The sequence below is a fragment of the Saccopteryx leptura genome, chromosome 10, assembly GCF_036850995.1.
Source record: "Saccopteryx leptura isolate mSacLep1 chromosome 10, mSacLep1_pri_phased_curated, whole genome shotgun sequence".
Taxonomy (NCBI): Eukaryota; Metazoa; Chordata; class Mammalia; order Chiroptera; family Emballonuridae; genus Saccopteryx; species Saccopteryx leptura.
In genome coordinates this window covers 18,858,385-18,881,580 of record NC_089512.1, presented here as the reverse complement: position 1 = coordinate 18,881,580, position 23,196 = coordinate 18,858,385, and the positions used below count along the sequence as shown (strand labels likewise).

The 23,196-nt window shown below is 47.2% G+C and overlaps 1 protein-coding gene across 2 annotated transcripts in view; it reads left to right on the top strand.

The window, feature by feature from the left end:
* Positions 1-23,196, top strand: part of CMTM7 (CKLF like MARVEL transmembrane domain containing 7) — a 53,946-nt gene that overhangs the window by 27,829 nt on the left and 2,921 nt on the right. Inside the window, exons 2-3 of one of the 2 annotated variants that reach the window (XM_066350952.1) lie at positions 12,217-12,390; positions 19,749-19,847. In XM_066350952.1, coding sequence (XP_066207049.1) covers positions 12,217-12,390; positions 19,749-19,847 — 273 coding nt within the window. The remainder of the gene's footprint in view (positions 1-12,216; positions 12,391-19,748; positions 19,848-23,196) is intronic. The other variant, XM_066350953.1, reaches the window with a different exon arrangement.

Here is a 23,196-nt window from a genome sequence, read left to right as displayed (position 1 = left end):
GTGCCCCTCACAAGGTGACCTGAGTGGGTGTCCTGCTCCCTGCAGAGAGGTGACCTGACAGGGGCTCAGTCCTGGAACTCGGGGCAGGGCCTGGGGGAAGGGTGCCCACCGGTGAGCTGGGCCCTGAGCAGCGAGGAACGCCCGCTGGAGAGGTGCTCCCTGTGCCCCTCACAAGGTGACCTGAGTGGGTGGCCTGCTCCCTGCAGCCCCAGAGACCAGAATGTTCTGGAGCACCTGCCTTGCCTTGAGTTTCCCCTTCGGTTCCCCACTGCAGTACCAAAGCAGGTCCTCTCACAGAGGTAAAGCAAAACACATAAATAACCATGCATTCTGGTGGACTGTCAGAAAGGGTTTTTTTTGTTTGTTTGTTTACAGAGACAGAGAGAGAGTCAGAGAGGGATAGACGGGGACAGAGAGATGAGAAGCATCAATCATTAGTTTTCCGTTGTGACACCTTAGTTGTTCATTGATTGCTTTCTCATATGTGTCTTGACTGTGGGCCTTCAGCAGACAGAGTAACCCCTTGCTCAAACCAGATGAACCCGCACTCAAGCTGGTGACCTCGGGGTCTTGAACCTGGGTCATCGGCATCCCAGTCCAATGCTCTATCCACTGCGCCACCGCCTGGTCAGGCCAGAAAGGGTTTTAAGTGGCTGCTTAGCCTCTAGAGCAGGGGTAATCAACCTTTTTATACCTACCGCCCACTTTTATATCTCTGTTAGTGGTAAAATTTTCTAACTGCCCACCGATTCCACAGTAATGGTGATTTATAAAGTAGGGAAGTAACTTTTCTTTATAAAATTTATAAAGCAGAGTTACAGCAAGTTAAAGCATATAATAATAATTACTTACCAAGTACTTTAAGTCAGATTTTTCCTAAGTTTGGCAGAATAAATTTTATAAAACAACTTACTATAGCTAAATCTATCTTTTTATTTATACTTTGGTTGCTCTGCTACCGCCCACCATGAAAGCTGGAACGCCCCCTAGTGGGCGGGAGGGACCAGGTTGGCTATCACTGCTCTAGAGGGCAGGAAGCCAGGGGTGTCTGTGAGGTTCAGGCAGAGGAAAGATTTGGAAAGGAGTTCAGTGAGGTGTGCTGCAGCAGCTAACCAGGAGTTCAGCTGCCTGAGTCTGGCTGGAAGGAATCGGTCTCCCTTAGTGTAAGGACTTTTCACTCCTTTTCTGCTTATGTGGGATCTTTGTTGGGCTTTTTATTTTTTTATTTTTTTATTTTTATTTTATTTTTAATTTTTTTTTATTTATTCATTTTAGAGAGGAGAGGGAGAGACAGAGAGAGAGAGAGAAGGGGGGGAGGAGCTGGAAGCATCAACTCCCATATGTGCCTTGACCAGGCAAGCCCAGGGTTTCAAACCAGCGACCTCAGCATTTCCAGGTCGACGCTTTATACACTGCGCCACCACAGGTCAGGCCTTTGTTGGGCTTTTTAAATTATACCATGCATTTCTAGACATGTCAGGGCTTTGTATATGCTCTCCACATGCCCCCACCTAGTTGATTAAAGCAGCTTGGGTGTTTTTCCAGTCAATCCTGGGAAAACATTGCTCCAGAATGTCCCTTCTGTTCTTTGCAGTCAGACAAGTTGTGTTCGACCCAAGCCCACCTTGCACCGTTGTTGTGGAAAGCTACAGGCAACAGCTGTCCACCCGTGGCCTGCCTGTGACCCCATGGAGACACCAGTGTGCTTGACGACACCAGACACAGTGACTTGTGACTAGAACCTCTCGCTTGGTCTGGCTGTGGTCGGAACGTGAACTGTTGCACTTTCATTCAGTGTATTGGAAGGAACCAAAAATTGTCGTGTGCTCTTGGACAGAGCCCCATGGTATCATACTTCCTGAATTGCTCATGCAGTGCAGTGACTGCTTTGTAGTTTTAAAAATAAAAATGATTTCCTAACTTCCACTTGCCTGTCCAGTAAGAGTGATGACTGCAAGTCTGGGTTCATTCTCCCTGGGCTCTCCTTCTTAATGGCAGTGAGGTATTTCTCTGAGCTTGTTGGGCATTGTGCATTTTAACTCTTTCATTATGGAAAACTACAAACACAGGCAAAAGGAGAGAGGACAGCACAATGGTCCCTTATGTGTTCCTCACCCACTGTCCACTCCTTGTTGAAAGGTTACCCACCCACTTCACCCCCCCCAAGTCAATGTTTAACAACTTACTCGAGGTTACATGTGTACATGTAATGTACAAACCATAAGAGACAGTAGTTCTAAGTGTGCAGTCCAATGGTTTTTAGTCAGTTGACAGAGTTGCGCAGCCATCCCCATATCCGATTGTAGCACATTTCCATCACCCCCGAAAGACCCCCACGGGCCCATTGGCTCCCGTATTATCGTGCAGCGAATCCCCTGCCATGCTTTCTCTCATCCGTAAACATTTCAGCACAAGCCTCGGTTGCTGGGCACCCCATGGGCTTGTCATGGCGGCACCTGCTCAGGCAGCCCATCTTCTGCTTGTGCCTAACAGCAAGCCCCGTGTCTCCCACCCCCACCCCGTAAGCCCCAGAGGGCCTGAGGGGAAGTGACTACAGAAAAGAGGCAGCACTCCGCCCGCAGGCCATTTTAGACTGGGTGCTTTGAGAATGGAGTCCAACCCCCAATTCAAGTCCGCGTATATTATCGACAGCCTCCTCCATGCTGGGATCTGGGACACAACAGGGAAGTAGTCGTGGTCCCTGCCCGTGTGCCCGCTGCTGTCAGCTCCTCCTGCAGGTTGCAGGTCGGACCTCTCCAGGGTGATGGTGCACCTTCCTCTACTCACCTATCTCTGCCCTCTACACATGAGGCAGGAACCGGCAGGAATGTGGCCCTGCTCAGTGCCTGGAACACAGAAGGCCCTCAGGAAATGCACATATAATTGCATTCATTCATCTGTTCCTTTATTTATTCAACGGATATCAGTGGAGAACCCATGTACCATTGGGCACTGGAGAAACGACAGTGAACACAACAGATCAAAGTCCCCATCATCATGGGGCTTACGTTCAAGGGATGACAGACAATTGAAAATAACAGGTAAGCCTGACCTGTGGTGGCGCAGTGGATAATGCGTCGACCTGGACCTGGAACGCTGAGGTCGCTGGTTCCAAACCCTGGGCTTGCCCGGTCAAGGCACACATGAGATGCTTCCCGCTCCTCCTCCTCTGCCTTTCTCGCTCTCTCCCCTCTTTGTAAAATCAATGAAAAAAAATTGCAGGTAAAATAGACAGCTTGCTGGGCAATGATAATGGCTCTCTCTGAAGTAGAATAATTGATGTGCGGCATCTACCAGTGATAAAATATTTATACTTTAAAAAAGCAGAGTATATAACTATCTATACAGTGTGATACTCTGTTTGAAAAGGAAAAATACATGTGAGCTTATGGATTGGGTGTGAGCTCATCCCTGTGTAACACACTCACTCTTCACAGAGTCGCGAGAGTCGGGTAGACTTAAATTTGCTTCTTGGGTCTACTGCCTACCCGCTGTGTGACCTTCCTTGGGCAAGTGACTCACCCCTGGTCCTTCCCTTCGTCAGTTCTGTGAGCTGGGCACAGCACCACCTGGCCCTGGTGGCGCTGCTGTTGAATGACATGAGCTAGTATCTCACCACCTGCTGCCTAGTGGGTGTTCAGCACATGCTTGTTCCTGTTGATTCTCTCCACTCCAAACTCCTCATGGCTCCCAGTTCACTCCCTGAGCTTCCACACCTCTTGCCCTGCCTTGGCTAATGCTTCCTTTACCCCTCGGGGGTTTCAGGGCACTGACCTCAGGACATCTGCCCCCTCATTCCTCTCTGGCCTGTTCACTTTGCTCACATACATCTAGTAACCAGTGTTGAGGCTGGGGTGCCCTTGGGAGTCACAGATTCAGAGCCAGGATGATCGTTGTCATAGCAACCAGAGGATTTCCCACCCCTCCCCCCAGACTGCTTGGCTTGGTCCATCCCCCGGCTCCAGACTCCTTACTTGTATGATTGGTGCAAATCGCTTCCAGTCTCTGCCCTCCACTCCCTTCTTGTGAAGTGGGGAGAATAATGGCACGTGCATCGTAGATTTTCGTGAGGATAAAACAGGCAGGCGCCTGTAAAGCACTCAGAGCTTGCTGCACAGTGAGCGCTGAAGCAGTGTTAGTGATCACCTTTGCTCTTCTTTCCACTCGAGCAGCCGTGTTGCCTCCTCTCTTTGGGGTTCAACCCTCACATTCCCTGTGGCGTCCCCACGTTGTCTTAGCACCCACCCGGGTCCTCTGTCCTCCAGAAGTCTCCTGAGGGGGGGTGTCTCCCGTCCACCGTCCTGTCTTCTCACTTCTGTACACACACAGAGCAGTATGGCCTCCCCCAGGAATGGCAGGGGTGAGAGGCAGAGGCTGCTGCTTTTGTTCTCTTGAAATGAGGGACCAGGAAATTGAACCAGATACTGAGATACAAGATAGAGAACCCCATTACCTGTTGCAGACAAAAATTTGTGGTTTCAGTTTCGTTCAACATAAGCACCAAACCACCGAGTTGGCATGACTGTCAGCGGCGCGTCTCACCTCTTAGATATAGTGACATTTTTGATGGGCCGTGCTTTCCGGCCCAGTCTTCCTCAGTGTGACCTGATGACCTCTGCCAGTGAGGAGCAGTGATGACGTGGGTGGCGTGATTGCTGCGCAGGCAGCCAGGCTGCGTCTGTTGTGAAAAATTAGTTGGGGACGAGGGGTCTGAGGCCTGGCCTAAGTGACAAGCAGAAAATATTCTGGCTCCATCATGTACTAAGAATCTAGAACAGCGGTTCTCAACCTGTGGGTCGCGACCCCGGCAGGGTCACCTAAAGCCATCGGAAAATACATAATGCATATCAGGTATTTACGTTCCGAATCATAACTGTAGCAAAATTACAGTTATGAAGTAGCCACCAAAATTATTTTTTGGTTTGGGGTCACCGCAACATGAGGAACTATATTGCGGGGTCACGGCATTAGAAAGGTTGAGAACCACTGATCAAAAGGCCTTCTTGCATTACACCCACACCCACACGCTCTGGAGAGTCCAAACGCCGGGCAGGTGTTTGGCCAACTCTGGAAATGTTCCCGGAGTAGCCTCCAAACGTCAGTCATTCAAAAAAACAAGTCATTCATTCATCTATATGTTCCACCACAAAGCACACCCTCTTCTCAAAGGATTCTAGGCCAGTAAGGGAAGAGGTGTGGTTTTTTTGTTGTTGTTTGTTTTTATGCAGTAGAGTGTCATGGAGCTGTGGCAGAGGATGGCAGGAGAACCCCAGGAACGATTCGTTCACCCAGTGTTGAACTGAGTACCTACTGTGTGCAGGGCATGCTGCTGGGAGCAGAGAGTACAGTGAAACACACGGGGTCCCTATACTCATGGAGCTTGCATTTCGAGTTCGGGAGAAGGATGGTAAACAGTTAACCAACAAACACATAGGTAGTTAACCAGCAACCATGGAGCTAAGCACCGATTGCCAAGGCACCGTAAGGGAGACACCTGGGGACCCTCCTGAAGGGCTGAGTGTACCCAGAAGCAGAGGCAGCCGAAACAGAACCTGCAGCCCCTTTGGGCCTCATTAAATTGGTTTTTAACTGATTCAAGAGTATGGAAACTATTGAAGTTTTAAGGCCTTAGCAGGCATCCGCAAACTATAGCCTACGGGGCCGCATGCGGCCCCCTGAGGCCATTTATCTGGCCCCCGCCGCACTTCCAGAAGGGGCACCTCTTTCATTGGTGGTCAGTGAGAGGAGCACTGTATGTGGCGGCCCTCCAACGGTCTGAGGGACAGTGAACTGGCCCCCTGTGTAAAAAGTTTGGGGACCGGCCCTGGCCGGTTGGCTCAGTGGTAGAGCGTTGGCCTGGCGTGCAGGAGTCCCAGGTTCAATTCCCGACCAGGGCACACAGGAGAAGCGCCCATCTGCTTCTCCATCTCTCCCCCTCTCCTTCCTCTCTGTCTCTCTCTTCCCCTCCTGCAGTCAAGGCTCCATTGGAGCAAAGTTGGCCCGGGCTCTGGGGATGGCTCCTTGGCCTCCGCCCCAGGCGCTAGAGTGGCTCTGATCACGACACCCCAGAGGGGCAGAGCATCGCCCCTTGGTGGGTGTGTCGGGTGGATCCCAGTCAGGCGCATGCGAGAGTCTGACTGTCTCTCCCCGTTTCCAGCTTCAGAAAAATACAAAAAAAAAAAAAAAAAAAATGTTTGGGGACCCCTGCCTTAAGGAGTTTTAAAGTTGATGATTGCTCTGTGAACAATGGATTGGAAGCAAGCAGGTAAAAGCTTGTGTAAAAGTCAGCCTTTCAAACCAGTGTTCAGTGAATACTGTTAGTACAGCCAACTGACTATTCGGTTAAGGTAAAATCCTACTGTGTGCCCGCCTGACCAGGCGGTGATGCAGTGGATAGAACATTAGACTGGGATGCGGAGGACCCAGGTTTGAGACCCTGAGGTCGCCAACTTGAGCTCGGGCTCATCTGGTTTGAGCAAAGCTCACCAGCTTGGACCCAAGGTCACTGGTTCGATCAAGGGATTACTTGGTCTTCTGAAGGCCCCCGGTCAAGGCACATATGAGAGAGCAATCAATGAACAACTAAAGTGTCACAAGAAAAACTAATGATTGATGCTTCTCATCTCTCTCCATTCCTGTCTGTCCCTACCTATCTCTCTCTCTGACTCTCTGTCTCTGTAAAAATAAATAAATAAATAAAAATTAAAATTAAAAAATATCTTCATTTTTAAAAAAAATCCTACTGTGTACCCAAGCTCATGCCGTCTACAAAAATAAATCTCACACACTTGAAGAGGTGAAAGTTTTACATATAAAAAAGGAAACTAACACTTCTTTTTAATGTAGGATGTTCTATAATCTTGGAGTAGAGAATAAGACACAAAACCCAGAAACTATTAAAAAATGATGCATAGATTTAACTGCATAAAAAAATTAAACTTTGGTCAATAAAAGAGACTGAAAATAAAGGCAAATGAGGGATTGAAAGAATTATTTGTAATATGTATAACAGATAGTAGGTTAATATTCAGAATATAAAGAATTCTTCAAATCCCTAATAAAACTACAAACAATAGTGAAATAGGCCAAGAATATAAACAGGTAAATAACCAATAAACATATGAAAAGGTATTCAACCAACTAGTAATCAGGGAAATGAAGATTAAATAAGAAGATATTGTTTTTATTTTTTTACAGAGTCAGAGAGAGGGATAGACAGGGACAGACAGACAGGAACAGAGAGATGAAAAGCATCAATCGTTAGTTTTTCATTGCGCGTTGCAACACCTTAGTTGTTCATTGATTGCTTTCTCATATGTGCCTTGACCACAGGCCTTCAGCAGACCGAGTAACTCCTTGCTCGAGCCAGCGACCTTGGGCTCAAGCTGGTGAGCTTTTTGCTCAAACCAGATGAGCCCGTGCTCAAGCTGGCGACCTCGGGGTCTCGAACCTGGGTCTTCCTCATCCCAGTCCGATGCTCTATCCACTGCGCCACCGTCTGGTCAGGCTATTTTCATTCTTTTTAAACACTGAAGATAATCTGTGTTGGCAAGATTTCCTGTGCAGGGAAACTCATATCTTTTTTGGATAGCATCTTGGCAGCAAACATCAAACTCTTCAATGTAAATATGCTTTCACTCTACTGTATTTTTTGCTCCATAAGACGCACCTGACTATAAGACACATCTAGGGTTTTAAGGAGGAAAATAAGAAAAAAAATATTCTAAACCAAGTGGTGTATTAAAATATTTAATAGAATACTGTATTTTTTACTCCATAAGATGCACAGGCATTTTCCCCTCCACTTGGGGGGGGGGGGATAATGCATCTTATGGAACGAAAAATACGGTAATTTCACTCCCAAGAATCTTCCAGAAACGTCCAAGAATACTTTTGCAAAACCGTATTTGTAAGAAACTGGGGAAGTGATAAACGTCCTTTACTAAAAGACTGTTTAAAGTAGTGGTTCTCAACCAGAGGCGATTTTGGCCCCAAAAGTCCATTGACAATGTCTGGAGACATTTTTCGTTGTTGCTCCTGGCTGCTGAACATTCTCCAAGACAGCCCCCCTCCCCACCCACAGCCCCAAGTGTCAGTAGTGCTGAGGCCGAGAAGCCCTGGGTCAGACAAAGCTGCAGCCAATTAAAAGAAAAGCATAGATCTGTATATGTGCCGTTCAAGATCTCTGAGACATGTCATAAAAAGAAATGTGCTACTTTACAACTTAATATGTGATCTTTATAATACCCGAGAACAAAAGAAGCGAATTTTTTTTAACCTACTAAATAATTCATTCTCCCCAGAAGCAAGCACTGTTCACAAGTTCTTACACGGCCTTCCAGAAACACTCCCCGCACGGACCAGCATAGGCTCTGGTGTTCAGTATCCTGCAGGTGACTTCTGCCACCTGGTGAGATTCAGAAACCAGGACGTTACCTGGCTGCTCTGGACCCGAGGACCCCTAGCATAGTGGATCCTAGCTGATCCCCGTCCCTGGTGTTTTCTATGACATTTTTTTTTTCTTTCTGAAGCTGGAAACGGGGAGAGACAGTCAGACAGACTCCCGCATGCGCCCGACGGGGATCCACCTGGCACGCCCACCAGGGGCAACGCTCTGCCCACCAGGGGGCGATGCTCTGCCCCTCCTAGGCGTCGCTCTGCCGCGACCAGAGCCACTCTAGCGCCTGGGGCAGTGGCCAAGGAGCCATCCCCAGCGCCCGGGCCATCTTTGCTCCAATGGAGCCCCGGCTGCGGGAGGGGAAGAGAGAGACAGAGAGGAAGGAGGGGGGTGGAGGTGGAGAAGCAAATGGGCGCTTCTCCTGTGTGCCCTGGCCAGGAACCGAACCCGGGTCCCCCGCACGCCAGGCCGACGCTTTACTGCTGAGCCAACTGGCCAGGGCCTTCTATGACATTTTTGTATTCGAGTACAGAACAGTACCATGTGCAGGGGGTGTGGGGGGTGAGAGGGTGGGAAGAAGCCTGTAGCAAAAGTCTGCTGTTGATGAGTGGGGGGGGGGGGGGGGCAGAGGAAGTAACCCAGGGGAGGCTCTCTCTCCCAGTGGGTGCTTACTGAGATTGCACCAGGGCTGTATCCTGGTGTGAGGACCGGTGGGTGCTTTAACAGGGGAGTCAACCCCCAGGGCGGAATTCGGCCAAAGTTGGGAACATTCCGGATTCCCCTTCCGGCCTGCCCACCGCCAAGCAGTCGCTACGGGCTCCTCAGGTCTCCACGCAGATTCCAATCACTGCCGCCTCAGTCACATCTGGCTTTTTGAACAACAAGCCTGACTTGCGTCTCCTGGGCTTTTCCAGAAAAGCCTCTTAGAGTTGGGCCTGCGACTTTTTGATGTTGCCTTTCATCAGTTACTTCCCCGCCTCCTGCCTGCCTCTCTCAGCGAAACATGATTCCACAGTCAGAATAAAAACCCGTGCGTGCCGAGAGGGTGGGCTTGGGTGACTTGCCAAGCATCCAGCCCAGGGCTCTTAAAACAAAAGGTGTCTGGTGCCACCTTCAGCCAGACACAGGCACCCTCGGCGCACCAGACTTGGCAAGAGCGTGGAGGGGTCAGGCTTGCTGAGGGCACAGGCTGCCGGCAGCAGGCGACAGGGCCCCTGAGCCCACCATTCCTCTGCCGTCCGGCTCAGAGGAAGGCGGCCCCTGCACACTGCCTCTTGAGTCTTCTCCAGCACTTGTCCATCTTGGACTTCAGAATTCCATTTCTCCCTCGAGGGTGTTGGGGAGGGGAAGAATCCCCCCTTTGCCCTTATTTAGTTCTTATAGCTAGACTAGTAATAATAACATTGACACAAGATTAGGTTCACAGGAGATAAAACAATTTTATGCGTGCGTTCGGGAAAATCTCAATGTGATGCTCAGATCATAAAATGAGGCTAAGTGACCGAACCAGTCACCTGTTTATTCTGAAGTGTTTATAGAAGCCGAAGAGCTTGCCCTGGAAGGTCGTTTCTCTCTCTGCCGCCTGGAGCCGGAGGGCAAGTTACACATGGGAGATTTCTTTCCTGTGCCGAGGGAGACAAGGGACAATCACGGTGGCCTTCCTGGCACTGGCTGCTTTATCAAGTCACCTTCATTCAAAGTAATCGATATGACATTGTGGGATATTTGGGGGCGGCCCGTCTTGAGGACACCCCATACAAGGTTCCCTAGCAAGTTTCCCAGAAAGGTTTGAGGCAGCTTGTGGTGGAGCAGCAATGGACTTCCAGCTGCACGTGCTCAGCCTGGGAGCTCAGAGGGGGAGACCAACCCGGGCCCCTTTTAGTCACTGGGAAACTCCCACATCTCTGTCACCATGAGTCAGAGCTGCTCTGTCACAGATGAAGGGTTGTAAAAATTAGCCTAACCTTTGCATTACATCAGGTGCAGAATTGCTTTTTCACAGGGGACTTGGGCTGCCTGCTCCTGGATTCTGTGCATTTTAAGGCAGGCCTTGAAGAGAAATGCCCCAGTGTGTGAGGGGATCAGTGCAGGGCTGAGACCCACATAGACGTCCCAGGTATAAAAGGCCACCAAGCCCCAGCCAGCACGCACACCGCCTGAGTGAAGCAAAGCCTCCCCTCGGCTTTGAAACAACCTCAGGGGCATGAATCAGTGTCTTACCGTGGCTGACTGGCTGGAGAGGAAGCGAGAAAATGGAAATACGCTGCTCATTAGCAAAGGGACATACGCCAGTGCTGAGGGTCCCTTCTTGTTCACACTCCTCTGCTTTGATCTGTTAAGCGGAACATTCTTCACGTCCGCTTTAAGCTTCAGGCCGAGTCCTTCTTGAGCTGTTGTGTGTGTTACTAAGGACCCGGGTCCATGCTAGAAGTGAGGGGGAAAGAGCATTCTGAGCACTGACCACTTTAACCAGAGTTAGATCCTTTTGTGACTTAATTCTCATTACAGACTCACATTTTCTCCAGCCGGGTCTCTCTGTAGCAGCGTGGGCCACCTATGAGACCAGGGAATTCTTTTTATGGGTCCGTCCTGTGCATTGTGGGGTGTTTAGCAGCCTCTGATGTCTCCAGACATTGCCAAGGGACACAAAATCACCCATGCACACACCCTTTGAGAATCACCGTTCTATAGTAAAGAAGCAGCATAAAGTAATTTTTGTCCTAAATTAGTTATGCTTTTATAATAGGTCCTAAGATTTTCCATACATTTAACACCTGTATGTTACTGGCTTATTCCCTCTGTAGAGTGAACAGGACTCTGAGCAGCCTTCACAGAAACGCAGAATCTCCCCTCTTCCAGCCTGCTCTCCCCTAGTATTCGTATGCTGCTAATAATTTACCTGTCCTGTTAATTCATTAATAGGTCATTAATTGATTAATTCTGCTCGTTCATTTGTTCATTCATTCATTCATGCAACAATAGACTTCATGAGTGAGTTTTTACTGCATGCTCAGTGGTGAGCAAGCACCACCTTATAACCAGGATTCCTGTACATTTGATAACAACACACCCACCCTCTTTGGCTGGTTTGTGATGAGGGCTTCCATTTTTAGAAGGCAAAACTGTATCTGACATGGAGGAACATGGCCCTTAAAATCGGACAACTTGGGTTCAAATCTCACCTCTCCTGCTTATAAACTGGGTAGTCTTGGGCTAATTATTGAACCTGTGTGCCTCGGTTTCCCTATATGAATATGGAGGTGGTTTCATCTACCTGACAGACTTCTGTGAGACCTCCGTGAGATCACGTACGTCAGATGTCAGGAAATAGTAACTTACGGTCAACTGGTAGGGTTGTAACATATGAATCGCCATCTTTGAGGGTCTCACACAGTCAAATATTGGCAACTTCCTCGGTTCAACCTATTATGCAAACGCGAGGTAGAGAATCACAGTGACTGCATCTTTGCTCTGTGGAGGTCTGGCAAATACTATAACTGGAACAGTCCCGCTTGGGTATCTTCCTGCGTTCCTGTCCCCTCTCCCTCTAAGAGGCCTCCTGCCAGCACAGCATAGATTTCAGGGGACAACGCCACTCACGGCTGTTGTTAGCAATCACACCCAGCATGTGTTTTAAAAGCTTGTGCTACGGTAGGAAATTGTACTCTTCCAGCCAATCTGTGAGGAAATAACCTGAATTGTAGCAGTTGCCCGATTTTCTGTTGTGGTTTGAGTTTCAGTTGTTTTGTTGCCGTTTGTTCCCTGGGCGCCAGTCTCGGGGAGGGCATCTCTCTGATGTGTCTGTGTTTATGTCTCAGGTCACGCTGCTGATTGCCTTCATCTGTGTGAGGAGCTCTCCGTGGAGTGGCCACAGTGCCTTCAGATACTTTGAAGTGGTCACCATTTGCAACTTGATAATGATCCTCGCCTTCTACCTGGTCCACCTCTTCCGCCTCTACCGCATGCTCACCTGCATCAGCTGGCCCCTGTCGGTAAGGGAGTGGCTTGGCCCTGTTCTCGCCGCAGAAGTCGGAGTATGAGCTGGGGCACTGAGACCCCATGGAGTCCTTCTCGTCCGCCCATCCCCAACCCTTGCACCTTCCTTAGCTGCTTCAGCCCTGAATTTCCCCCTCTTTCGTCCACATCTCTGCTGACGTCCCATTGCTTTCTAAAACTCACCTTCTGGCTACAAGAAGACGCTGCCTCTCACCCCAGCGTTTCTTTTCTCAAGTGGCAGATAGTGGGCAGTGTGTGTGAGTTGGGAGGAGAAACATGAAAGGAAGAAACTGATAGAGGTGATGGGTATTTATGCCCTTGTGAGTATTGAACGATATGATTTGTCAGCTAAAATGGACTGGCAGGGTCGGAGGAAAGATTTCCAAGTCACCAGGGTTTTTTCTTCCCACTATATTATTATTTAAAACAGTTTAATTGATAGATAGTTCACATGCTATATACAATTACGCATTTAAAGTATATGCTGTAGCCCAGGGGTCGGGAACCTATGGCTTGCGAACCAGATGTGGCTCTTTTGATGGCTCTGGCTTGCAGACAAATCTTTAATAAAAAAAATAATAATAACGTGCCTGACCAGGTGGTGGCGCAGTGGATAGAGCATCAGACTGGGATGCAGAAGGACCCAGGTTTAAGACCCCGAGGTTGCCAACTTGAGCGCAGGCTCATCTGGCTTGAACAACAACAACAAAAAAAAGCTCACCAGCTTGGACCCAAGGTCGCTGGCTTGAGCAAGGGGTTGCTCAGTCTGTTGAAGGCCCACGGTCAAGGCACATATGACAAAGCAATCAATGAACAACTAAGGTGTCGCAACAAAAAACTGATGCTTCTCATCTCTCTCTGTTCCTATCTCTCTGTCCCTATCTCTCTCTCTGACTCTCTCTGTCCCTATAAAAATAAATAAATAAAAAAATTTAAAAATAATAATAATGTTAAAAATATAAAACATTCTTGTGTATTACCATCCATTCATTTCCTACCGCTCATGTTCATGGTTGCGGGTGGCTGGAGCCAATCACAGCTGTCCTCCGGGACAACACCAAATTTTTATTAGATAATGCCTAACGTACATGGGTCGTTGTATGGCTCTCATGGAATTACACTTTAAAATATGTGGCGTTCATGGCTCTCTCAGCCAAAAAGGTTGCCGACCCCTGCTTTAGCCTGACCAGGCGGTGGCACAGTGGATAGAGCATTGGACTGGATACGGAAGACCCAGGTTTGAGACCCTGAGGTCGCCAGCTTGAGCGCAGGATCATCTGGTTTGAGCAAGGCTCACCAGCTTAGAGCCAAGGTCGCTGGCTCGAACAAGGAGTTACTCGGTCTGCTGTAGGCCCCCGGTCAAGGCACATATGAGAAAGCAATCAATGAACAACTAAGGTGTCACAAAGAAAAACTGATGATTGATGCTTCTCATCTCTCTCAGTTCCTGTCTGTCCCTATCTATCTATCTCTCTGACTCTACCTCTGTCTCTGAAAAATAAAAGTAAAAAATGTAAATAAAGTATATGCTTTAAGGGATTTATTTTAGTATATTCCCAGAGCTCTGCAACCATCACCACAGTTAGTTTTAGGACATTACATCACCTAAAAAAGAAACTCCACGTCTTTTAGCTATCACCTTCTAGCCGTCATTCCCTCCAACACTGTCTCTCTAAATTTCCCTACTCTGGACATTTCACATAAATGGAATCGTGTATGTGGTCTTCTATGACTGGCTTCTTCCTCTTAGCAGAGGCCTTTCATGGTTCATCTACATTGTGGTGTATATTAGTATTTCATTCCTTTCACAACCAAGTAATACTATTCCTTTGAACACATTTTGTTTGTTCATTTATCACTGATAGACATTGGGGTTGTTTTCACTTTTTGGCTATTATGAATAATGCTGCTATGAACATTAATGTGCAAGTTTTTTGTCTGGACATGATTTCAGTTCTCTTGGTCATACATATAAGAGTAGAATCACTGGGTCACCTGGTGACTATGTTTAATTGTTTAAGGAGCTGCCAGACTGTTTTCCGAAGTGGTGTATCAGTTTATGTTCCATCAGCAGTGCATTTGGGGATCCACTTTTTTCCACATCCTTGTCAATACTTGTTATTTTCCAGCTTTCAGCGTGTAGTCATTCTAGTGAGTATGAAGCGGTATCTGATATCTTGTGGTTTTGATTTGCATTTCCTCTGATGACTAATAATGTCAATCATCTTTTCATGTGCTTTTTTTTTTAAGTGAGAGAGAGAGGCAGAGGGACAGCAGACAGAACGGGAAAGAGATGAAAAGCATCGATTCACAGTTTGCGGCACCTTAGTTGTTCAAATTGCTTTCCTCATATGTGCCTTGACCGGGGGGCTGCAGTAGAGCTAGTGACCCCTTGCTCAAGCCAGTGACCTTGGGCTCAAGCCAGCAACCATGGGGTCATGTCTATGATGCCATGCTCAAGCTGGCAACCCTGTGCTGTAGCTGGCGGCCTGTGCTCAAGCCAGATGAGCCTGTGTTCAAGCCCGCATTCAAGCTGGCGACCTCGGGGTTTTGAACCTGGGTCCTCAGCATCCCAGGCCAGTGCTCTATTCAGTGTGCTACCTCCTGGTCAAGCCTTCTCATGTGCTTTTTAGCAATTTGTGTATTTTCTTCTACTCAGATACTTTGCCCATTTTTTGATTGGGTTGTCTTTTTATTATTGAGCTGTAGGAGTTTTTGTGGGAGTTTTGTTTTTTGGGTCTTTTTTGTATAGTCTAGTTAATAAAAATCCCTTATTAGAATTATGATTTGCTGATATTTTCTCCCATTCTGCTGGTTGTTTTTTCACTTTCCTGATAGTGTTCATTAAAGCACGAGTTTTAAATTTCAATGAAATCTAATCTATTTTTGTTGTTGTTGCTTATGTTTTTGGTAAATCTAAAAAGCCATGGCCAAATCCAAGACTAAAGATTTACTTCTATGTTTTCTTCTAAAATTTTCATAGTTGTAACTCTTCCATGTAGGTGTTCAGTCTGTTTTGAGTTAATTTCGCACATGGTGTGAGGTAAGGATTCAGCTTCGTTTTTTTATATGTGAATATCCAGCTGTCTCATCACCATCTGTTCGGAAGACTGTTCTTTTCCCCCATTGAATTGTCTTGGCACCCTTGCTGAAAATTAGTTGGCCATAAACACATGGATTTATTTCTGGACTCAGTTCTATTACATTGATATTACTATATTATCTTGACTACTGTAGACCTGTAGTAAGTTTTGAAATTAGAAAGTACGAGTCTTCCCACTTGTTCTTCTTTTTCAGGGTGGTTTTGGGTTTTTGCAATTTTGTATGAATTTTAGAATCAGCTTTTCAGTTTCTACAAAGTAGGCAAGTGGGATTCTAATAGAAATTAATAATAATATAAAGGGTAATAATAAATTATAAAATAATAAAGGATTCTAATGTAAAATAATTTGGAGAGCATTGTCATTTTAACAATAATAAATCTTGTGATTCATGATAATGGGAGTTTTTCCATTTTATTTAGATCTTTTAATATTTCTTTCAGCAATGTCTAATAGCTTTCAGAGTATATATTTCAAACTTTTTGGTTAAATTTTTTCCTAAATACCTTATTTTTTATGATATTTCAAATGTAATTCTTTTCTTAATTTCTTTTTTTGATTATTTATTGCAAAAATATAGAAATACAACTAATTTTTCTATATTGATCTGGAATCCTCAACCTTGGTGAACTTATATATTAGATCTAATAGATTGTTAGTGGATTCCTTAGTATTTTCTATATGCAAGATCATGCCACCTGTGAATAGAGGTAGTTTTACATTTCCTCCCAATTTAGATGCTTTTTATTTTATTTTCTTGCCTTATTACAAGAAATTCATTGAACATTGAATAGAAGAGGCAAGAGTAGACATCATTATCTTTTTTTCTGATTTTAGGAGAAAAGCAGTCCATGCTTTGGGGTGTTTTTGGGGGGTTTTTCTGCTATTTTTTTTCCTCGAAGTTAGAAGCGGGAAGGCAGTCAGACAGACTCCCACATGCGCCTGATCGGGATCCACCCGGCATGCCCACCAGGGGGTGATGCTCTGCCCATCTGGGGCATTGTTTTGTTGTTCCCTTATGGCCAGAGCCGTTCTAGTGCCTGAGGTGGAGGCCAAGGAGCCATCCTCAGCGCCCAGGCCAACTTTGCTCCAATGGAGCCTTGGCTGCAGGAGGGAAAGAGAGAGACAGAGAGGAAGGAGAGGGGGGAGGGTGAAGAAGCAGATGGGCGCTCCTCCTTTGTGCCCTGGCCGGAAATTGAACCCAGGACTTCCACACGCAGGGTCGATGCTCTACCGCTGAGCCAACCGGCCAGGACTAGCAGTCCATCTTTTATCATGAAATATATTAGCTTTTGTAGATGCTATTTATCAGACCAAGGAAATTATTTCTAGTCTTACTTATTGAGTGTTTTTATCCTGAAAGGGTGTTAGATTTTTTTCAAATGCTCTTTCTTTGTCTATTGAGATAATCATGTGAGTTTTCCCCCACCAATATTCTATTAATATGGTGTATTACATTGATTTTCATATGTGGAACCAACCTTGCATTCCAGGAATAAATTCTGCTTGCCATAGTATAAAATTTGGTTTATATGTAGTTGGATTTGGTTTGCTGGTATTTTGTTTAGGATTTTTGTATTTGCTTTCATAAGAGATATCATTGTTCTTGGCCCTGGCCGGTTGGCTCAGCGGTAGAGCATCGGCCTGGCGTGTGCGGGACCCGGGTTCGATTCCCGGCCAGGGCACATAGGAGAAGCGCCCATTTGCTTCTCCACCCCGCCCCCTCCTTCCTCTCTGTCTCTTTCTTCCCCTCCCGCAGCCAAGGCTCCATTGGAGCAAAGATGGCCTGGGCGCTGGGGATGGCTCCTTGGCCTCTGCCCCAGGCGCTAGAGTGGCTCTGGTCTCAGCAGAGCGACGCCCCGGAGGGGCAGAGCATCGCCCCCTGGTGGGCAGAGCGTCACCCCTGCGGGCGTGCCACAGTCTGTCTGACTGTCTCTCCCCGTTTCCAGCTTCAGAAAAATACAAAAAAAAAAAAAAAAGAGAGAGAGATATCATTGTTCTTATGACATCCTCATCTTGTTTTGTTATCAGGGTAATACTAGCCTCAGAATAATTTGAGAAGAGTCCCTCATCTTCTGTTTTTCAGAAGAGTTTGTAAAGAGCTGGTAAGCCATCTGGACTTTGGCTTTTCTTGTAGGTAATTTTTCATATTAATTCCAAACTCTATTTGTTATAAATTTATTCAGATTATTTTTTCTGCTTTAGTCATTTTTAATAATAGTCTTTCTTGTAATATGTTCATTTCATCTAAGTTATCTAATTTTGGCATGCATTTGTTGATAGTATTTCTTTAAAATCCTATTTATTTCTATAAAATCAGTAGTGATATCCCCTCTTTCATTTCTAATATTGGTTATTTGAATCTTTTCTCTCTTTTTAAAATTTTTTTCTTGATCTGTCTAGCCAAAGGTTTGTTTTTTGTTGATCTTTTCAAAGAACCAGCTGGTAGTTTTATTAATTTTCTCTATTATTTTTATTTTCTCTGTATCATTAATTGCTGCTCCAGTCTTTATTTCCTTCTTTCTTCTTGCATTAGGTTTAGTTTGCTCTTCTTTCCCAGTGTCTTAAGTCAAAGGTTAGTTATTAACATGAAATCATTTTTAATATAGACATTTATAGATAAAAATGTCTCTCTTGAGCACTGCTTTAGTTGCATCCCATGAGTTTGGTATTCACCTCTAAGTATTCTCTAATTTCCCATGTGATTTCTCCATTAATTAGTTAGGAATGTGTTGTTTAATTTTTACAAATTTGTGATTTTCCCAAATTTCCATCTGCTACTGATTTCTAACTTCATTCCATTGTAGTTGGAGAACATATGTCATATTATTTCAATCCTTTTACATTTATTGAGGTTTGTGTTATGGTCCAGTTACGATCTGTGGTGATCTTTTATTTTCTTGGAGCTCTCCTCCTCTAGTTTTTCTAAACATTATTGAAAGTGGGGCATTGAAGTCTCCAGCTAATATTTTAAAATTATCTATTTCTCCATTTCTGTGAGTTTTGGCGTTATGTATTTTGTTCTTTTATTGGGTGCATAAAGGTTTATGGTTGTTGGAAGGATAAGCTGAGCTACACATCTGCTCGCCAAGGACAGTTGAGGCCCCTTCCATTTAGTACTCTCTCCAGGCATTTTCCCATCCCGGGTCATACTCCTCTTCCTTTGTGTGTGAGAATCTTGGAGGTAGGGAACTTCCAGTTGCTCATCTGCCCTTAGTCAAAATCTCTTTGGTCTACCTTGTGATAGTCCTTTCTGGTCCCTACGGGAGAAATCGGTGTCTCTGATTTTACACAGCTCTGAGAGGAGCTGCAGTTTGAACTTGGAATGCTTTCCTGAAATGTAAGAGCCACCTGCCTGATGGGCAGAGTTCATGAAGGAATCATTTCTGGACTCTTATTGAAGACTGGAAATGGATACGCTCTGGATTTAGAATGAGTACTATGAATGGCCCTAAACCCCAGCCCTGCTCTGCTCTAGTGTTTATTGGGGAGGACAGAGGAGGAGGTGGAAGTGTTTCCATGCTGCTGAATGACATTCTGATCCTGGAGAGTGTGTGGGATGGAAATGGACCCGCGTGCACCCAGGGGAGGAGCAGAGGCAAAGTCAGCCCCATGGGGAGACTCCTCAGCAGAGCGCAGCCTGAGGCACAATGCCGGGGAGAAGAGACCAGAGAAGACAAAAGGAGGACAAAAACCAGTGGGACTTAGGAGTGAGGAAACCAGCTCCCACCAAACACCCGAGCACTTCACAGAAGGGCCCCTGACCACACTCTGGTCTAAGGGGACCACGCGCCTCTCAAATCCACACCTAAAAAAACTGTTCACAGAACAGGCAGACACTCCGGGCGGCCACCCAAGTCATCACAGTGTGAGCCCGAAACATTGTCTGAAGCAGAAGCAAAAGGCACACATCTCTTTAGGGGGCTCTGCTCCTCCGGCTGGAGCTTTGTTTAAACTCTCCAGCCCCAGGGAGTTGGGAGAAGCGCGTTTGCTTCTTAGAAGCTTTGGCCAGAGGTCAAGGTGCTGTCTACACATTGATCTGAGCAGGGGAGCCGCCCTTGATGGACATCTCCTCTCACACAAGAAGCGTCCTTTCTTCTTGTCCCCTTTCTCCCTGTCTGCCTGTGAGCCACGCTGCTGCTGTCGGGGGGTCACACTCCCTCCCCTTCTGTTTGTCTCTTCTGATGCCCGGGTGCCTCTAAGACCCAGGGCGGACCTTCCAACCCACTGCTCTGCTTTGTTTTCGCCCCCAGGAACTTCTGCACTATTTAATCGGTACCCTGCTCCTCCTAATCGCCTCCATTGTGGCAGCCTCCAAGAGCTACAACCAGAGCGAGCTGGTGGCCGCAGCGGTGAGAACCTTCCCGGGGAGACTTCGGCAACGAGTTCACGTTCTGAATGCTCATTTTCTTCCCGACGGGGAGAGCGAAGGGATTGTTTTCTGTCTATCACGGAGTCAGTACCCACCGTGATCCAGCCAGCCCCGTCTCCAAAGAGCCTTAAACTTGGGCCCCCAGCGGAGGGTCTCAGGAGGTGAATCACCAGGGCTGTTGGCAAACAGATGGTCCCCATGATATGGGTTTGCTCTCCTGCAGACACGACCTAAATCTGGGGGCAAGTAGTTTTGTTTTGTTTTTTTGTATTTTTCTGAAGCTGGAAACGGGGAGAGACAGCCAGACAGACTCCCGCATGCACCCGACTGGGATCCACCAGGCACGCCCACCAGGGGCGATGCTCTGCCCATCCGGGGCGTCGCTCTGCCGCGACCAGAGCCACTCTAGCGCCTGGGGCAGAGGCCAAAGGAGCCATCCCCAGCGCCCGGGCCATCCTTGCTCCAATGGAGCCTTGGCTGCGGGAGGGGAAGAGAGAGACAGAGAGGAAGGGGGGGGGGGGTGGAGAAGCAAATGGGTGCTTCTCCTATGTGACCTGGCCGGGAATCGAACCCGGGTCCCCCACACACCAGGCCGACGCTCTACCGGTGAGCCAACCAGCCAGGGCCATGGGGGCAAGTAGTTTTTAAATCACATGCTCATGGTGGTCATCTTCTCGTGGCTATATCAGCTCTATCCAGAGAAAGATTCTGGAGCCGCTGTTGGGCCCAGGGGAACAGCACTGTGGCCAGTTAGTAATCAATATTGGCCATCAGTCCTAGCTTTGCCACTCCTCATTTTAACAGTATTCAGGCCAGGAAGTCACCCTCCTGTACCTTTCAAAGGTGGAAATTGATCCACCTGATAGCCTGAATGGAAGTAGCATGGAAAGTCAAAAACAACAGTGCTGTGGGAGCTGTTTGTACTTACCACATGTAGACACACATATATACACACAGGTGTGTGTCATTATTTTAAAAAGATTTACAGACTCCTGTCATCTGATTTCTGATTTAGCAAATTGTTTCGAGTTTGGTGGCCTGGGGACCAGTACCACTCTGCCATACGAGGAGCAGGCAAGATTTTTTTTTTTTAGTGTTTTTTTTATTTTATTTATTTTTACATTTTTTTATTTATTCATTTTTTTAGAGAGAGGAGACACAGAGAGAGAAAGAGACAGAGGAAAGAGAGAGAAAGAACAGAGGGAGGAGCAGGAAGCATCAACTCCCATATGTGCCTTGACCAGGCAAGCCTGGGGTTTTGAACCGGTGACCTCAGCGTTCCAGGTCGACGCTTTTACCCACTGCGCCACCACAGGTCAGGCAGGAGCAGGCAAGATTTTTTTTTTTAAAAATACTTTTTTTTTTTTTATTTATTCATTTTAGAGAGGAGAGACAGAGAGGAGAGAGAGACAGAGAGAGAGAAGGGGGGAGGAGCTGGAAGCATCAACTCCCATATGTGCCTTGACCAGGCAAGCCCAGGGTTTCGAACCGGAGACCTCAGCATTTCCAGGTCGACGCTTTATCCACTGCGCCACCACAGGTCAGGCCCAGGAGCAGGCAAGATTTTTAAAATGAGTTTTAAGAAAAGCTGTCTGTGTGACAGTCACTCTTTCATTTACACACAGTACCAGAATCCTCCAGACTTTGGGCTGAGAGGGGGCTCTTGCCTGGAATTCCACTGGGGTAGATTCTGCCCTCTGAGGGTCGGCATGAGGCAGAGGTCACTCTGAACACTCACGCCCCTTACGTGCCTACCAGAGCCCAGCCTTCCATCCACCACCTAGCACCCCCTCAGACCCACACCCCACCCCGCTTTCTGCAGTCTCCAGGGACAGGTGTGGTTGCCACCTCCAGGTTACCACCTGCCCAAACTGCAAACAGGCTGATGGAGGAGGCACAGAGAACACTTGCGCCTACTCTGTTTCAGAACCACGTGAGGAGATTCCCGCTAGGCTTTTTGATTCGGGTTATACGATATATAATGGTGTTAGCCCTGGCATCCCAATAAACCCCATTTATCAAACGCCATCTTGGTGCCTAGGACCAAGCCTGGTTCCATGGGGGAGCCGGATGCAGTAAAATGATAGGGTCCTTGCTTATGAAAAAATGGTGATCTAGTTCAGGAGTCAAGGCCAAGGCAAGTGAAACAATTAGCAAACAAAGCATTGTCATCCAGAATAGCATTATGTAGCGAAATATTAAACTGTTCAATTATGCAGTGCAGACAGTTGGGGACCAGGATAGGATACAATGTGCTAATTGTGCAGAACAGACAATGAGAGGCCACAAGAGGCTCTAATAGGCTAATTATGAGGCACAGACAATCGGTACAAAAGGAGCCAAGGAAAGGGGGAGGGGGGCGTGGGCCTGTGGGGGCAGCCGCTTATGCAAACCAGCAGCTGCACTTGATAAGAAAAGGAACCTTGAAAATTCTGTCCTTCACCCTGGGCCATTCCTTCTGGACGTCAGCAGTGGTTGCGTCAGCAGTGGTTGCGGCTGGACACTTACTGGCAACATAATGAGCCTGAGGCTTTTTGCAAGCCTGAGAACACCTGGGCTGCAACTAGAGCAGAGTGCAGGCTCTGGAGCCAGACCCCCGGGCTCCGATCCCAGGGCTGGCCCTTGCTGTTCTGTGGCCCTGCGCAGAATAGCTGACCTCCTGCCCCTCTGTTTCTTCAGCTGTAAAATGAGGGGCTGGGAGGGTAACAGCAGGACCCACCTGGTAGAGTTATGAGGGCTAAAGGAATCAACACACCTGAGGGCTTCGATAGACTGGTGGGTACATAGTAAGTGCTCAGGAAATTTTAGCTGCAGGTGCCAGGTTTGTTCACAAGTCAGGACAATGGCTTCAGGCTGTGAAGTTGCAGATGGGACACCAGAGCGTGTGCCCACTTCTCACTTGTTTGACGAGCCTCGTGCGAGGCCCTCTCCCTCTGCGGACGCCCTGTTCCCCATCCACAGATGAGGAGGTTGGGGAACACACCGGAGCACGGGGGAACCCTCGGAAAGGAAAGGCGCGCCGCCTGAGTTTATTTCAGTCTAAACTTATTTAAATACGTGCAAATGTAAGGTGAGATGGCAGGGCCTCAGCCCCTGGCTCTTTCCCAGCTTCGAAGCCAGACAGAAACCGTTATGAATAAAATACAAACAGTGCTACCACACCAATAAAATCCATTTGAACATTAAAAACCTGTAAACCCAAATCAAAATTTATAAGTCCACCTTTTTTTTAACTTTAGGCCAGGGTAATTACAGTCACTCCTTTGAAACAGCCTGAACATGGGCACTGAGGTTGCCCAGAGCGAGAAGAGCCGAGGGGGGGGACTCGG